At 40.6% G+C, this 18672-nt stretch overlaps 2 protein-coding genes across 5 annotated transcripts in view; one reads left to right on the forward strand and one right to left on the reverse strand.

Annotated features, from left to right (window-relative positions):
• The window catches only part of CAB39L (calcium binding protein 39 like), a 67242-nt gene extending 52174 nt beyond the window's left edge, over window positions 1–15068 (reverse strand). For 2 of the 4 annotated variants that reach the window (XM_027674381.1, XM_027674382.1), the window contains exons 1-2: window positions 15005–15068; window positions 13502–13628 (exon numbers count right to left, since the gene is read on the reverse strand). The gene's annotated coding sequence lies outside the window, so the exon portion shown is untranslated. Of the gene's footprint in view, window positions 1–13501; window positions 13629–14691; window positions 14860–15004 lie in introns of those variants that run through there. The other 2 variants (XM_027674383.1, XM_027674384.1) reach the window with 2 other exon arrangements.
• A 179-nt stretch (window positions 15069–15247) lies between these two features.
• Window positions 15248–18672, forward strand: part of LOC113963715 (histone-lysine N-methyltransferase SETDB2-like) — a 50939-nt gene continuing 47514 nt past the window's right edge. Inside the window, exons 1-2 of the mRNA XM_027675135.1 lie at window positions 15248–15496; window positions 16456–16515. Of these exons, the coding sequence (XP_027530936.1) occupies window positions 15481–15496; window positions 16456–16515 (76 nt within the window). The 5' untranslated portion in view covers window positions 15248–15480. The remainder of the gene's footprint in view (window positions 15497–16455; window positions 16516–18672) is intronic.

Raw genomic sequence — 18672 nt, forward strand, 5'->3', positions numbered from 1 at the left:
ACATCGTAAAGCTGTTACACTTTAACTCGAGGCATTTAGCTTTACGACAAAGCAGTATAAAAAGTCTGCCCAACAACAGTTCTAAAACCTTGTAAGATGAGAGACTTTACAGTAACTTCGTGCTTCTGTGTTATTCTACAAGTTTGCAGATACTGCTTTTCCTCAGATCTCTGCAAGAGCAGTGCAGCCACTCCAAAATAATGCAAATAAATTCCTCTTCATCTAATAGATCCCCAATACAGACATACACCAACACTCCCACTTTCTCTCATTCTACCCCATATAATCTCGGAGGGAGACAAGCTGAGAACCGAGCCTATATATCAGTCCCCCCAAAACAGCCAGCAGCACTGAAAGGCAAATTAACATTTGGCTGCTCATTCAAATAGAAAATAAGGCAAAAAAAAATGAGTACAGTCTATGGAGGGGCAGGTGGTTTTCCTTACGGCCATTTAAAAAGCAGCAAAGCTCCAGGCCTCTCTCAGGACCAGAAAATTGAAATTTCTCCAGTGAAGTGTGGGAGAACAGAGAGCAGCAAGATGCAGTGGCCGACCTGTAGCTGCATTTTAGCTGAAGTAAGCAGAAGGGTTTAAATGGATGCTTTATAAAAGCTATTCCTAAAGGTGCAGACGTCTTCAATGGTTTTCCCCTCTTCTTCTTCCTTGCTCCCTCTAGCGTTTTTATGCACGTACTGCCTTTTCCTTCCCGTTTCATTTAATGCAAATGCAATTGCTAAGATGATGTTTGTTTCTGTTGGTTTGGGGTAGGTTTTTTTAAGACCTTCAATAACTCTTATAAACTGCTCATGAGTTCTTACTGAACATGGTATTCTTGTGTACATCACTCCAGAAATCAAGCACTGACACTGGCCGTTCTACCAGAAGCCTTTATGTATTAATTCTTTATGTACAGGCCAGAGTATTTGCAATTTTTCTCATTTTAAAGGCATCCATCAGTCCCATTGTTAGAGAAAGTCAACTGAAATGGATCCATTTCCTTGCACACTCCCACCCCAAGCAAATTAAGTCTAAACAGAAGGCTACTAGAGCCCAACAGCTGAAAAATATAACATATTAAAATTTTATGTCTGCTCTAAAGAGTCACTCATAAAATGTTAATCATGTCCCTTATCTACTGTGTCCCAACATAAAACACAAATAAGAAGCATACCTGCACTCCTGCTTTTATGAGTGGAGGAACAGTAAACTCATGACAACATCACTCTTTTTTCCTGTGGACACATGCAAACAGAAACTAGTCCTCCAAAATCAGTAACTCCCTGAAGAGTTGAGTAGGTATTTTTAATATAATTAAAGCCTTCACCTCTCCAAACAGCTTCTATCCCAGCTCTGTACAGCCAACTACTTGAATGTCCACGTTTGTTTGCTTAAGGTCCATTAGCAGAATTAAAAATGGGAAAAGGAAAGCTCATTTTAAGAGGAGCAATAAAAAGAGCTTTGCTGAAGACTTGAATTTTAACCTCTCATCACACATGTGCCATGAGAGGCCCAATTTTACATTTTGTATCGCAGCACACTAAAAAAACACGTTATCTACGGTAGTAGCAAATAAAAGTTATACATGGTCAAACAAATCCTCATTTATGTCTACTATGCTGGAAGAGAGTCCTTGCGTCACTGCTAGTGTATTTCTTCATTAAATTGAAAAATTCTTTCATGTGTGTAAGAGCATCCATCTATTATCTCCCATTTCCAAAATATTCAAACAATAGTAAGAGTGCTTAGTCTTCTGGCAAATACTGAATTTAGTGACTGGTTTCCACATAAATTCAGCAAGCAATTTTCTTAATGTTAGGCAGCATGAGGTACTGCATACTAAGACATCCCCTTCCAACACACTCACTTATGCAATAAAACCTATATATATTTCCTACAACTTTCCTACTGGTGAAAGACAATGGAGCATCCCTAACCAGAACTTTAAACTTCCTAATAGTGCTTGAAACTGAAAGTTGTATTACTGCATATTCATCTCACAAATGGTGATGTGCAATGAAAATACTAGGCAGATGAACTGCCTTTTGATGACAGTAATTTCTTTATACACAATGTGTCGCTCTGTTTCTGACAAGGTGAAGGCATTAAAGGATTAAGACTTTTTGTCTACTGACCACCACTAACTACAGAAGGCTAAAGCATTTTTCATCGGATGTTCTTGAGATGACTTGTAAACAAGCAAAATTAGGCATACTTTGAAACACAAGTTAAATGCTCCTGTGAGGCACTCACTATAAGATCCAGTTGAGTATGAGGAAACTGAGGTGGCACCAAGTAAACACCCAAAGATGTGCACTCTAAAATGTAGTGCTAAAGAATGTCAGTAGATAGGAATCATCGTTCTGGATCAGACAAAGCTCCATTAAATCCTATCTCCAAGAGCAGTTGACACCAAGTGTAAAGTAGAAAAAGAAATATATACCAGAAGGACCACTCTACTCTTCTTCTGCTTCTGGCAATTAGCACCTTTGAGGTTTCCTGAAGTGTCATCCAGAATCACCATGCTGAATAGCTACAAATGGCTCCATACCTGTTCACATTAAATATCCCAGAAGAGCATTATCTGCCTTCTTGGGGGACTCTGAAATCATGTCTGCAATACTTAGATACAACAGATTGCTCAAGATTGCTTCTGACTGTCCAGACTGAGCATCCAGAGCAGCTCAGAGACTGCTACTTCCTGTAGATGAGGGATCAAACAAGACATGAGAACCATTAGTGATTTATTGAATTCCAGGTAGTTACTTCTTCAGGGCAGCAAAGCCAGGATTTACCCACAGAACCATTGTATTTTTCAAGTGGTTGCCCCAGACAAGGGAACGACTACTACTGGAAAGTCCCACACAGAGGTAGGGTGTTATACCAATGAAGAAATGAGTTCAGATCAAAGAAGACAAGAGCCGGTTCCTATTTAAGTCATACATTTCTACGTGATCTTGGAAAAGCCACTTAAGTCCCCCCATGAGAAAATGAATGCGTTCAAGACCATAAGGTGCTTTGACACTACAGTGATGGAACCCAAACAAAAATATTAGGCAGTACCCAGCTTTCTGTGTCCTTTTCTTGGGATAACAATCTTGCAGTTTGTGTGATGCACATCTCCAGGAACCATGTCCACAGACAGAACAGACTTCTGAGTCTCTTCTCATGCAGGTTAAGAGTCCTACTAAAGCAGAATAATATTAGGCTAAAAGTCTAAACTGCTGCTTTCAGATGAAAAATTACAGTTTTTTTTCCCAGTGTCAAATAGTGAAACCTAAAGATTACTGTAATTAATGAAAAACGGCTGTTATATTTAAGCAAGTGTTGCTCTAAACTGACTTGCCTAGAGTTGCACAGTAAAATCTCTGGTGGTCAGCACTGCTCCCCTGGAGGAGAAACCAGGTCTTCCCACTTTTTGCTCTTTACCAGTTTTATCCTGCAACAATGCTAAACACATTGGATCAGGATAGGGAACCCTGGGAATTCATTGAGCTCAAGCTGCACAAGGAGATATCATCTTCACAAGTACCCCAAAGTCATTTCTTCTGACAAACAATTAAGTATATTCATCACTTGTCAGACTGCAAATATATTTGCCTTCATGTGACAGATATGTAGTCAGTTGATGCAACACTGGGTGTTTGCACCTATCCCACAATAAGGATCTTAACATGACTTTAATGTGATCACCCTACTAGGTCATGAATTCCCTGTTGTCACTGTCATTTCCCTATGTCACTGTCATTTCCCTATGATGGATTTTAGTCACATATTCCTCTGGTCCCAAGATGGAGCCTCCAGTGCCTCCCTAAAGAGCTATTTAGCCCATCCTGGCCAAAGGTTGACTACATTGAGCCAATTAACCAGTAGGATACTCTTAGAAGTCCAGTACTGTTACTTCCCAGTGGGGAAAACCTATCCATGCACATTCCCACATCACTAAAAAGCCATCCCCTGTTCTACCCATCTGTGCTGGCCAACAACTAACATTACAAATTAATTATTATGTTAGACATACAACTACAAAGTATCTAATTAGGGGCTGAATTCCTTTTGTTTTAATTAATAAACCAGGGTCATGCCTTGAAGTCCTTAAATGGCAGCAAAAAGGCTGCAGGCTGGCATTTTTTAGTGCAGGAAGTCTGTCCTGAGCAAGGACCAACGTGCAGCAGTGTGTTTGTCATCAGGACTCCCTGTTTTGGAGGGAGAGCAGCTGAGGCACCTGGGTGTGCTTTGATTCAACATCCAACCCTGGGTAGCTTCAACAGTGAAGCCCTGACAGGCTCTGGATACCTGGAAGAAAATCACTCATCACATGACACATGTGGCAAGCTCTACATTATACAGATTGTATCAGGTCAAATATACTGATGGAAATCTTCCTGGCAAACATCCCTCCTCTAGACATCTCCCAATGAAATCTGACAGCTCCTTTATTACACAGCACACAGATCTATACTCACAAACTTTGTCACGCCCTCTGGAAATAGTTCAAGAAATTACAGTTTTCTCATGCTAATAGTTGTTCACATATCTGCTCCCTTCCCATGGAAACAACTGATAATTTTTCTCCTGCGTCTGTGTTTTCGCAGTGTGCATTCATAAAATTACCTTATCTGCCATCAAAAGCTACACTTCTGTAGGATAAAAAACTGCTACTGTTCAATGAAAATAGTAACAATTAGCACTGAAAATGAGTAAGGTGTACACCTCCCAAATGAAAAAGGAGTCTCAAATTGTATCAGCCCAGAGACGAGAAGTTATATAGTATCTTTGCAAAAAAATAATACTTCTACTTAGATGCTATCTGAGTCTGATGAGCTGCAGAACACATTTTCTAATATGCATGCATTCAGGACCTTAAATTTATGAGTCAGAGCTGTAGGCCTGATAGTGGAATTGAGAGAGAAAAGACTCAAAACTCTTTCTTTCAGAACTGCAGTGCTGATTAGGACATAAAATTATGTCTGGCATTATTCTCTATTTTGGAGTTCCCACCCAAGCACCAGTGAAAAGACATGGCTTGTTTTCTCAGAGCAGGCAGAATCCTGTGAGAAGGTCACCCATCAGGAGTTGTATCAGTTCAACTTTCCATGAGCAAGACGGTCTCTACGAGCTGTCATCATGGGATGAAATTACTTTCACAAGCACAAGAACTTCCATTGAAAGATTTCAGCACACAAAGGCCTGTATCCAAAGAGCAGCACAGCAGCCAGGTAACCAAAGACATGAACTTAAGGTATTTAATACCTTGTCATCTAACTCAAAAACCACACTACTACCTTTGTGGTTTTCCATTAAAAAAAAAAAAAACAAAAACAACAAAAACAAAAAGCAGATGAGATGGTTAGGAAGTTCAAAAGTAACAAGTAATAAGAATCTGTGACAATTTACATAGAACTGGCTTTTCTTTCAAAACTGAGGACAGTTTCTAAATGCTTCCTATAGACTTATTTGTATTTTAAAAAAGTTTGAAATAAATTTTTTTCTTGCTCTTCTCAAAACTATAAATCAATGTTGTTACTACCATAAAAGGAGTTTTAAAAATTGAAAAATTTACTCTAGTTCTCACAAGACATGAGAGACCTTACAGAACTCAACAGCTGCTTGAACAAGAACTTCTTAAAAGCTAATTTGACACTAATTTCAAGTGCTGGAGAATCTCTGAAGTCTAGCAATAAGATAGTGCAATAGTTAAAGAGTTACCACTAACTATTTTTTTTCCTTTTATGCAAGTTCACATTATGTTTTACCCTCTGCTTCCTGCTGCTGTGACTCCTGTATTTGCAAAAGTATGCTCTTTGAAGGCTCCCCAGTTTTCCTGCACAAGTACAAGATCAAATCACTTCAACAAACTCAGAATTTACTTTTTCACCACTGCCCACCTTAAGTGTACAGATATGGTTTTCCAACACCTACAACCAGTACTGACTTCAATTTTTGCAGATATTGTTCCCCATCTTTTAAGGTGCATCCAGCCTTTCCCATAGTGATTAACTTCAGATTTCAAAAGAGTCAGCTAACATGCTCTTCAATTCAACCAAATACATGAAGTTATGCTATCACTGATATTTTTCTACTCTACATAGCCTAGATAAAACTGTCAGAAAGAATTGTGCATTTTCTTCCAACTGTGTGTTCATTTGAGGATTTTTTTTTTTTTGCAAACAAACATCCAGTGACTGAACATCAAAAAATTACATATTAATTGACTCTTCATTGAGTGTAATGTTCTCAAGAGCCATTTTCTTAGCCAGACTACATCAAACCCTTACCAGACATTTTATAATATCTGTTTTCTATTAATCACCTTGAAGAGCATTTGCTTCATGACAATCCTTAAAATTTTGGAGATTTACATTAGACATAAAAAAAATAAAAATTCCTCAGTCTCCATAAATTTGTAACACAAATTTTCAAAAGCATTCTTTCAGTCTTTATTTACTGCTGGAATATGATGGACTTGTTCATAGTTATATGATTATTTGCAATATTCAGCTTCATTATCACTACAGATGTACGCAACAGTTATGTATTTTCAGCAACGTAGTTGATAACTTTAGCACAGCCATCAGACATATGTTATTGTTCTTTTTGCTCCTGGTGTTTTTAGACCTTCTCCTTATTAGCCCTAGATCCTAAAGAAAATCCAGAGTTTTCTTTAAGCATCTTTATAAAAATTACTTATACTTATTCCTATATATTGGCTGCTGCCCTTGAACCATTTCTAAATCAAGATGAGACTCTTCCTTTGCTTAAACTGTATTTTTGTATTTGGCTCACAGCCATGTATTCTCACATCCTCACCCCTTCCCCAACTTTGAAAGACACTTTTGCAGGCAATGCTAGAAGTATGTTAGTGATGTAACAGCACGTCACATCACACAGAAGAGATTTGCTTAGTCCCTCATGTTTTTCATCCTCAAAGACAGGAACATGTCGTAGTTTTGCAGCAGTCCTTTCCCATGACCTTATGAACTGTGATGAGACCTTATGAACTGTGATGAGGAGACACTCAGTTTACAGGGTGCAGAGAGTTCAGCGAGAGAGGAAAAACAATGGGTAACATCTCTGTGTGTGTTTTCCTAGCACTTCACTACTGCCCAAGACACTACAACAGCATGAGGATATCTCGGCAAATCCTCTGCCATCATCTTCTCTTCCCTGACCAAAAGCATGGGACACAGAAGAATTGCAGGGGAGTGTGTCTCCCTACATTAATGCTGGGTTTTTTTGAAGGGGCAGCTACAGACCTAAGCATTGTAATGTAAAAGACAAGACCTATTAATGACCTGCAAATAAGGAGTCGGACCAAAGGTCAACACAATTTCTAAGTAATAAACTTGCGCTTAGAAGGTTCAGCCTTACTTAGTTCATTTGCTTAAAACAATTTGTCAGAAAAAAAAATTAAAAAATCCCAAAACAGACCCACAAACTTTTCCCAGGGATTATGTGATATACACAATATTTGCCTTAACAGGGGACTACAACCACCCTGCAGTCCTGCAATTACCCTATAAAGTTCAATTTGGGGTCTTACTTCTAACAACAAATAAATCATATATTGCAGACAGCTTCTCTGGCAGCCAAAAGCAACAGCTAGTGAATGACCACCATGAATTGGTAGTCCAAAATAAGTTTTGCTTATTTGAAGAAGAGGAAGAGAACTGTCTGACTGCCAGTGAACTTCAGAAAGTGAGAGTACACAATTGAAACGTACACTTGAAGAGGGAAAGCTGATACAGCTGTGCCTCCCTGCTGACATACCAAAATAGGCAAAACAAAGAGCTGAATGCTCAGGACACTACGGATGTTTAAATTACACATAATTTTAAACTCTCCCTATTCAGCAATCTCCAGTGCCTTTATTTAAGAAGCCCCACACAACTTCCTTCCCTCACTTAAAAGCAAGCAAATTGTATTTTTGCTGCAATAAATTTGCATGTATAAATTTGTACAAGTGCCTTTGTGCTAGACTGACACGGGGTCTTTAATAAAGATCACCCAATCTGATAGCTGTCACTCAACTGCCCCCACATTCCAAAATCCAGTTATGCAGCAGTACTTTCTTCTTAATTATTGTCTCTTGCAACAGGAAACACAAGGCACAAACACTACTGAGATATCAGAAGTGGGGTTCTTTTAAACTCATGCTGTAAAATAATTTAAAGATGTTGTTTCACAGTTGATAAAGTTGCTCAAGGAACACATTGCTGTCAAAACCGGAATTCCAGCCTGTGGTGGTTTGAAAAACCTTTTCTCTGGGGCAGTAATGGTTTGCCCCACTGATAATACTGGACCAATCAAAGGTTCATATGCGCCCTACGGAAATTACATACCCACAGCAACGGAAGAGAAGGTGGTGAGGTAGTTTTTTAGTTGGTTGGTAGCCATGATCTGAACCACGAGGAAGCAGGGGGCCAGTGAGCCCCTCTGGGGGCCAAGAGCCCCCAGCCCCAGCTGAGGCTACGGGAGACCCGGTGTAGTGTCAAAGCTGGACCAGGTCCCATAATCAAGAGGTGGGAGAATTTCCTTACTGTCAGCAGCAGCAGAAAACACTGAAAGCGGCAGCGGAGCAGCCCTGAACAGAGACAGCGATGGGTGAAAGCCAAAAAGATAGCCAGTAGCAACAAGATAACATGAAGCCGGCTGAAAGACGCAGAGATGTTCCTGCAGGAGGGAGAGCTGGCAACAAAACAGAGGAAAACCCAACAGAGCTGGTTTGGGGTAAGACTGTATTAATTTCCCAAAACTCAGAGACCTGTTGAAGAGGAGGGGTGGACTTCCAAACCTTTAGGGAGTCCCAAAATGCAGCAGCAGCTAGAGTGAGACAGAGGAGCCCAGAAACCCAGTTTTTGTCTTGAGAGCTGAGCCAGGATGGAACACGGGGGAGGTGGCCGTGCCCTCTGCTGCTGCTTCTATCGTGCTAGCAAGCTGAGATAGAGCAAAAGAGCTTTGGTAAGACTGAACTGAAAGCTGCCTTCAATGTTCCACCCCAAGAGGAGTGAAGATCTACAAGGAAATCCCCCGAAGGCTCGGGCTCGGGGTTGGAATTTCCACAAAGTAAGAACCAAAATCCTGACAGCCATACTTAAATCTGCTGCCTTAGGAAAATGAAGGACACTAACCAGTGCCACAAAAACTGAAACGAAGGAACTGTGGCCTGTGCAGTGACAGAAAGACTTTTCTCTTTCCTTCTTGGACTTTTATTGAAGGAAAAGAGGAATTTAATTCAATGTAAATATATATATATACAGGTGTGAGTAAATAAACCTTTGTAAATATTTTTCCCTTCCCCCAATAACGAATGGTTGTGTTTTGTCTGAAAACTCTCCACATGAAGTGAAAAAGATATCAAGACCATACCATCACTAAACCCTCTCACAGGGGCAGACTGTGGGAGGGGGTCTTGAACTTAAAAATTGGATCCTTAGGAGTTTCAAACCACCACAAAGCCTTTACTGCCATCAGCTTCCTTGCATTAGTTCTAGGAATGATGTGACTGCAGAGGGAGGCAGATCAGCCTGCTGGGCACCATGAAAATTTACAGCCAGAAAAAAAACAAACTCCTCTTACTTCCCCTAAAAATGCAGCTTTTGGAGAAGTGATAGGAAGTGTGGAGAGACTTATCAAATGTAAATTGTGTGAATTTTTGGAACTACCTGTATCAGTCATTTCTAAAATGGACAATATGGACTACAATAATAAAAGAACAAAAGAAAGGAAAAACTCCATCCATCCATGAACATTTTCTTGGAGGAGGGGGGATGCAATTTTAAAATATTTCTATAATATGTGGCAGCAAAAACAGTTAAAAAAAGGAAGTCCTGTCCCTTCTTCCTGATCCCCTATAGCCAGGTTGGAATGACCCATCTCGACCTGCTAATGCAAGGATTGTAGCACTTTGCTGTGAATTTGTTAACAAAATCAATTCATTCTTAAAAATGATCCTTCACTTCAAGTGAAAGACATTTATGCTACCAAACAACATCCCGTGTAACTTGTTCATCACAAACTTGACAGAAACCAATTCCATACACTTAAATAAGATAAAGAGCAGTATTTGGTGGACTTTTTTTTTTTAATACACATTAAATTTATGTGTCTAGCAGCATTTAATCTTAATAAAGCTTTATGTTAGTCTGTATGTAATCTAAATTGGTTTGGTATTATTTTGTAACAGATAGCATATGTATCTATTTCTGTGAGAGCAATGCCATTATTCGTACACTGGAGTCACCCGAGTAATATTTTTTAAGAAAAGGGAGGGTGGTTCTTAAGAAAAAAGGGTTGCAAAGGTTTGAATCCACAGTTCACTTAGTGAAAGGTTGTCACACGTATTCAACACAGCTTTTTGGTTCCACAGGTTCTTTGGTTCAAGAATTTTACAGGGGAAAAAAGTAACAACAAAGTTAAAGGCAGGTGCTCATGAAAGACATCCATTAATCTCCGCTCTCTGTAAAAAAGCAGGAGGGGATTTTGGTCCAGCACAACTGAGAATGCAGAGAGGTTCAGGCTCTGCTGTGTGATAAGACCATCCACAATAACCTAGACACAGTTAAGTGTTCTGCCCATACCACCACTTTGTTCATACTAAAGAAGTGGTTGGACAAACACTTTAAACTTGGATAAATGACACCAACAATTAAATTAGAAAGCAATCCATTATCTCCAGATACTCATTTTGCACCTAGGCCACCCAGAATTCCCTGAGAGAAGCAGAAATACCAAGTGGCTGCACAGCAAATTAGACGGAAAATGTTATTCAGATAAAATTATCTGAGCCAAATAAGTCATTTTTTTTTAAACCAAACCACTCCCCTGAGCAATGGCACAAATGAACAGGGAGGGGCTGAGAAGCATGGGATATCCAAATCGTTCCCTTCTTTGCCAATTTTAAATGTTCAGGGGACTGTGTCTTCCCTGACCCATCAAAATGCTTATAAACGAAACCGAATGCAATACATATTAATAAGACAATACTGCTTCCCATTCTTGCTCCTCCTGTCCTTCACACCTTACTGTCAGTTCCACACCTTTACGAAGTTAGGCCAAACCAAGTGCTGATGCAGCACACCGAACTGGATCAGAGAAAACAGTAACTAAAAAATTAGGGTTTTCTTCAAGTAAATTATTTTTCCCACAGGAAGTTGCGACTAAGGACTATTTAGTCCAGAATATACTTATTAATTCACCCAGTTTTATAGGGTTTTAGTCAAATTTCTCTTAGTATATTTGAAACCTTACAGGTTTCAGTTTTATTTGAATGTGGTTATTCCATCTACACATAACAATTACTTCAGGTTGTTGCCATATGCTGCTTTTTTGATGGCTTTTATTATTTCAAGTCCAATTCTATGCCAGGTACTGCCTCCCTGGCCTTTGCAGAGCTGCTACCAAGACCAGCACTAAATTGATCCACCTTCTATCAGCTGGCACCACAAGGACAACTTCCTCCAGAGTTGGATTTAAAAACGAAAAGGCAAAACGAAAGGGAGTTGTGGAGGTCTCCACAGAACATCTCTTAAGAGTGGGAACACCATAGATTCATTCAATCTTGCAGATTGCTTAGAGGTTTTTGTCTACTACATCTTCATTTAACGAAAATACTTGGTGCACATACTTTAATCCACATGGAAACCCACAAACAGAACTCATCAAAAGGGTTGGAATAATTTATAACTACTAGATTTACTTCAGAAAATACCAGTGAAAATTTATTTCAGACAAATATACGGCCATGTTCACATGGAAAAAGGATGATAAAAAGGTTTTTAGGCTTCCATTTATTTTGGATTCCTTTCATCATATACATCTACTGCCTGGTTTCCAGAGATCTCAGACCCTTTCAAGTGCAACAGTAATCCCAGGCTTTCAGATCTTGTTAATTCATCCAAGTCACCTAAAATTAGAGGGCAGAGTTTTACATTTTGATCATTGTGGTGGGGCTGTGGCACAGCAAAGACAACACATGCTGCTCAACTTGGTCCAACATTATCTAACTTCCAAACCAGCTCTTGCTTTCTGTGCTCACACAACTATCTGGAATCTATGCCGGCAATGAATACCGAGACTGTAAGACAGAAACATAGCTAAAAATGAAAATGTTTCTGCTACGTAAACAGTCTATAAAGACAAAATCCATTACATTACCAGCTTCCAAATACAGTCCTTGAAGAATATGCCAGCCAGTGGATGGTTAAGAATTTCAGCATATTGGGCCAGAATCCAAAACCCTCAAGCCAGTTGGTAATTAACAGACATCTAGGTCCTCCACATGAAAGAAGTCTATTGTTAAAACAGTGACACAAATTTTTCCTTTCCTTTTCATAGGCGGTCTCTGCCTGTGTTTTAAGATTCCCTTAGGACTATAACAGCCTATGATTTTAGAAGCTCACTTCTCAAATGGACAATTTGTTAGATTTTTAGTTGCCAAGAATGCAAACATGCTTATGTCACAGGTACAACAAAATCATTTTACAGGCTTCTCAGAGACCCATAACCTCTCCTTTTTTCACTTAATACCTGGAAAAAATTAATATTCAAATAACCTTCTAACATATCTACAATAGCAAAAGAACTACAAAACATAGTAACAAAACATGCTGAGGGCCTGTAAATAGTCTGAGTCCAACTAGTGAGCAATGTACCTATGGGGAATATTAGCCCGTGTCCTCATAAATAATTATGGGTTACAGCAAAATTTCTAACATAAATCAAAGGTTGCCTCACTAAAAACATTTTGTTGGCAATGAATTTGTAAAGTAGTAATGATCTGTGATCTGTATAGAAATGCCTGTTCTCTCTTCTGTTATCTTACTCAAGATGTGTGAAAAACAAGAGACTACACATAAACCATGCTCAAACTAATCAATGTAATAAAAGAGAACACTATGTTAAAGTTGCATTTTGAAAGAATGAAGTGCGGACACTCATCTATAAAGGAGCAAGTTAAAGCACCAAGAAGCATAATGGAGAAAGTGACAGAGAAGGAGCTGGCGGAAGTACTCAACTGATGAAGATACTTTAAGAAGAAAATAGTCTATCAAACAAAGAGCCAAGCCCATCAGAAAAGGACAAAAAGCTGTACGAGAGTTAAAAAGCATTTTCCAAATGCCCATGGCTTTCCAAAGTCTATGGCTTTTACTGCTTTGTGTTTTCTGGAGTCTGACTGGTGTCTCTACTTCACCCAAGTCTATCTGGTCATAGGAGGAAACACCCAGATCCCTACGGCATTCAAGTTGACAAAAACATCCCTGGAGAAGAGAACTAGATGAGACAGTTCCTTTTGGACCAGCTTCACCTCCTCCCACTCAAAGGAGCTGTTTGTGGTCTGCCTATCTATGAAATCGTCCATCTGAAGTCTCTACAGAACTATGTAACAAAAGCGTAATTCAGCAACTCAAACAACAGCACCATTCACCAGGACAGTCAGTCCTTTCGTTGCCACCCTAACAAAAGGTGCTAGCAAATGTGTAAGCACGTGGGACTGCTGCTCTCACCTTGGGGTGCAGGTAGTCAGTCCAGGTCTAGACTGCAGAGCCCCAGGAAGCTCACACTGCTGCTGGAGGAGTGCTGCAGGCAGGTTGCTGGGATGTCAGATCAGCATCGCTTGTGAGCTTCTGCCACCTAACAGGTTTGGGAAGAACTGAGCTTACTGGCTCACAGGCAGAATTTGCTGCTGTGTTGCAGAAAGGCTATATTACAGTTCCAGGATAAAAGCAAAACAAAGGAAACTCAAGTATGTTTCAAAACTGCCTCATTAATTTTGTCTTATGTCATTAATTTTGTTTTAAGAAAGACACATTTCCCTTTTTTTTGCTTCAAATAACATTTGAAAGCAAAATACATTACTACTTTCTAATATATTCATAATTTCTCTTTTGGCCAAGGCAGGCAGTCATGTTTTTTCAGCTTCTTCCCATCACTGGGTTCCATCTTCTCTGTATTTGGTATATTCCTCACGTACAATTTGTAAGGCCCTAAGCGTTTCCAAACACTCAGTATTCACAAACACATATATTAATAATTTAATTAATCTGCAAGCATCATCTCATAATGCAGAATATTCCAAGAGCAAGAAAAGCTTGTGCTTAATTTTAAAATAAATAATTACAAGGGAGAAATCTTTTTTAAGATGTAAACTACTATTTTTATTAAGAGATTTGTCAGCACATCAGTGACACTGAGCCATCCTGTTCCCAGCAATGTTATTGTGAGTTGTCCCATTCCTTTCTGTGGAGCTGGGCAGTTCTCATGGGCTGAACTTCAGACACAGGCACAGATGTAGGCATGCCTGTGTAAACATTTAAAAGGTTTTATACAAGTCCAAAGGAGATGATGGACATCAAAATCTTCTGGAAGATCCTGGGTCAGACCAGAGCTTCAAGTCATGTAAATACAGTATTCTCCCGAAAGAAAAATTAAATTTCTATCTTGCTCTCTCCCCAATATTTTAGTAATACCACAAGATTAGAGATCCTTTAACAATTATTTGAGCGTATTATGTTCATATCTAGAGTTTAAAGCGGTGGCAAAAAAAAGAAGCGACAAAAAAAGGGTTGACAAACCACCCTCACTGCCTTTTAAGAGTGGATTATTTTTTAGCCCCTCTGAAAAATCCCTTTACATAGCCACAATGCCAACACTTGCAAAGGCAGCGCTGCTTAAAATTTTGAAGGGCGACACAAACCTTTATTTTCACACTGTGAATCGAAAAGGGCAGCGACAATTTAGCACTTCATAGGGCAGCGCCACAGCCAGCTAGGGTGAAAGGCAGCGGCCAGCAGTTAAGTTACGCAACTCGCTCACTCGTTATCATACGTTTTCATTTATGACACATTTATGAAGACGCCGCAGCCCGACCCTGGCCGGACCACACCAGCACGCTCCCCCAGCCCACTCACCCTTCACCCCCCTGCCCCGACATAACGACGACACCCCCACAGCGCCCCGGGGACGATCCGCCCCCCCTCGACCCGCCCCCTCCAAGATGGCGGACGCACCTCCAGTCCCTCGCTCTGCCCCCCCGTCTCCGCCGCCTCTGCGCGGGTGCGCGGCCCCGCCCCCTCTTCTCATTGGCCATCGCCGCCGTCCCTCCCGCCGCCGCAGCCAGTAGTAGCAGAGACAGCGGCGGTGCGCGCAGGTTTATCCCCACGCGCGCGGGCCCGCCCAGATCCGCTGGCTCGCGCGCCCCGGCGGAGTTGCGCCCTCTGGCGTGCGGCGGCGCAGGTGCGGGAGGAGGAGGAGCAGCAGCAGTGCGGGGGGCCGCGGCGAGGCCCTGAGGGCTGCGGGAGTGACCCGGGGCCCGGCCCCTGACCGCAGGCTCACCCCATGCCAGCCTCCCCCTCCGACAGGCATCCCGGGCCCTGCCTTCGGCCGTGCCGGAGCGCAGCGAGACCCACGCGGCGCGCCCCGGCCTGAGGTGGGCTTGGCACTGCCCCGGCGCGGATGACAGCGCTCCGAGCGGCCTCCCCGGAGGATGGAAGAGAAAAGAAGTAAGCCTTAAAAAACAAATAGGTGTATGTTTTGAGCAGTCATTGGTCTTGTGAGAAACAGTTCTAGAAGCTAACAGTCTTCCCTTAAGGTATTTTCCCATTCAGCCAAAGGAAGTATCTGTTCCAGAGTTAATGAAAATGGTTGTGTTTTTTCAGTTTTAGCATAGAAAAGATTAAATAGCCAACATAAATGGAATGGAATGGGCTGCCCAGGGAGATGTTGGAGTCACCATCCCTGGAGGTGTTTAAGGAAAGACTGGACGTCACACTCAGTGCCACGGTCTGGTTAACACGGTGGTGTTCGGTCACAGGTTGGACTCGATGGTCTCAGAGGTCTTTTCCAAACTAATTGATTCTGTGATTCATGATGATGGAAATTTGGAATCTTCAGTGTGGTTGAAGAGTGCTGCCTTGCTTCTCCTTACTGTTCTTACAGTGTAGATACCTTGCTTCATCTTGCATCTGCCAAGAAACAGATTCCGTAATATATTTACCTAAAAGAAGCTTTCCTTTTTTTTTCCCCTAAATAAATTAGTTTAGTTGTAGTACTGACAGCACAAATTTAAAAAGAAAAAAAGAACTGTGAGCTAATAGGCAGTGGGGATTGTGTAGGCTCACCTGAATGTACTGGAATGTATGGGCCATCTGTGACCACTTCATGCCTGAGGGATAGTAAGAAATGACTACGTAAAAAAGCTTCCTTATGCAGCTTGTTTCATTTGAGTGGTCCTCAACTATGTCTTGACAAGGCGTGGGATGATATATGAAAGAAGGATGACTGTTTCACCACAGCACCGCACAGTGCTCCTGCTGATACTCACTGTAGTATTTACTTGCATAAATTTTGAAAAGCTGAGTAGCTACAACCATTTTGGTTGCTCACACAATCTCTTACTTGTACATTCTTGTACATAACTTGTACATTATGTACCTACCATACAAGTGGTGCACACTTGTAGTGCTGCGCGACTTCTTTGAAGAGGAGCACCTTACCAGTTCCAGGGAGGAGAGCATTAAAGGTAGTATAATTTGGATTTATGGAGGGGAAGAGGAAGGTAGTGTATATTTGGCACCGCTTCTGATGTGAAAATGATAACTGAAAGACAATAGCTTTGCCTTTTATGGTTTAAGATGTTAGTCAGCAGCACTGCAGGAAACACGTTCATGAGTTGTTTTTCTAGTGGCTGGAATAAGCAGCCCTGACCTTGGCTGCTTGTTTCTTGCTCTAGCATCATTGCCCTGCACAATGCTGGAAAAAAAAGTGATATGTGGCCACAAGGATTCTATAGAGGGAAAAGAAAATCCCTCCAGCCAATTTTAGAACTATTGCCACCAGATGCCATTCCACACCTTGAGTCATCAGCTGGTGTGATGATTCTGAAAGCTGACAAGGTAAACGCTTCCTATGTCTGTTCATTACCTATCCTCCTGTCTGGGGTTGACAGTAGCAGCATTAACATTGGAGAGATGAAGGATGTGGACATCTGTCTTTTTTGAAATGAAAATTGTACTGTGAACTTCATATGCGTTCTTTGCTTCTCTGTGCAAAACAAAGTTTTTGCTGCTAGAGTTTTAGGACACTCCAGCATGAGAACTGGGGAAGCATTTCTAAGGTGAGCGAGCACTACTCATAGTAGTATATGTTTTATTTCTCTTTGGCCTATGCATGATTATAGCTGAGGGCCCAGAAACAAAAAACTGTGTTTTGTCACCTGTCCTCTGAAGTAATACATCCACCAATCCAAAAAATCATCCAAATTTAGTAAATGTATTGAAGTGTCTGAAAACCGGTAAAGAATGAGGACAGCAGTTTTGATCTATTCCTGAATGTGTATTTTGAAACGCAAATATGAAATATACTTACTTCTCAGTATTTTAAATTTGTGATACTGTCATGCACAGCGAAAGGATGGGAATGGCACAGGGCAGGCATTGTCTCTTGGACCAGTAATGTAGGCTTCCAAAAATCGTTGTGGCTTTTTTTGTAATGGGACTTTAACCTTTTCACATTTTTTTAAAAAATTCTGTGAATATAAGAGATCATTAAATTATGTTGAGAGTTAGTGCCAAATCAGTTCTTTCAGAAGATGAAGTACTTTCAACATTGCCTGTTTGTATTAAATATTACACTTTTAGCTGCTGGTGTCATAAGCAGCTGGGGTTGTGGTGACAAAGGATTGTTACTCCCTTCACTGCTGCCATGATGGTTTTGAGAGTAACCATACACTCTGTACTGCGGTAGAATGTCTTTGCTTCTGGTGCCTTGGGCAACAGAAGTCATTCTCTAGTAAGTCAAAAATGAAGGAAGTACTTTTTTACAAGACTTACAAGAATGCAGTATTTCTTGACTGCTGGGGAGGTGTCACCCCAGCACATTTGCCAATTGAGATTTGCTGTCTGAAAGTGGAATGTAAACCTAGTGTGACAGTGGACTCCACCTCTAGAAATGGAGTAGGATTTGTTTATTCTTTTGTGCTTAGTCATTGAAGAAGAGGAACATTAATCACGAGAAAGAGCTTGTTCTTTTTTCAGGCATCATCTGTTGACACAGTGAACCCTATTTCCTTTTCCTTGAGAAAGATGTACTGCTAATGTTTTAACAAAAGCTTTCATGAATGGGCTTAGTACCTCAAAAGTACATACCTTTGGAAGAGAAGGTATGTTCTGAACCAGCAGCTTAAATTTCTTTAAACAAAATGTTCTTTATAACTATTTCTAGTGGAGGAAGGAGGCATGACATATGGGGTATGTTAATTATTTCAACTGATATCACTTGGTGAACAAAGTTTACCGAACTGCTTTTATTTGAAAATATTATGAATATTTTTTTTCCCTAGAAAACATACCCAAACTAATTATGGGACAGGATAGTCAGCCTGTGTAGCTAAGAGAGGTTACAGCAATAAAAAAAAAATTCTGAATGTCTTTTGTTGAATAATATATGCAGTTCACTGAGTTGAAAATATTCTTCTTTGCCTCTCCCGTGAGTTTCAGTGGTGATTAGTTTATAGTGGGACTCATTTGCTGGTATTTGAAGAAAGGCTTCCACAGCACCCTTTGTGACATGCTTGAAAGGTTGCTTGAAGGAGCATCATGGACCATCAGAACCCACTCCAGTTCGTCACTTGACCTCTGTTTCACTTTCTTGAATAGCTTTAGGAATAGACTTCTGAAGG

This window comes from Neopelma chrysocephalum, unplaced genomic scaffold, assembly GCF_003984885.1.
Source record: "Neopelma chrysocephalum unplaced genomic scaffold, ASM398488v2 Primary Assembly neopelma1_25, whole genome shotgun sequence".
Taxonomy (NCBI): domain Eukaryota; kingdom Metazoa; phylum Chordata; class Aves; order Passeriformes; family Pipridae; genus Neopelma; species Neopelma chrysocephalum.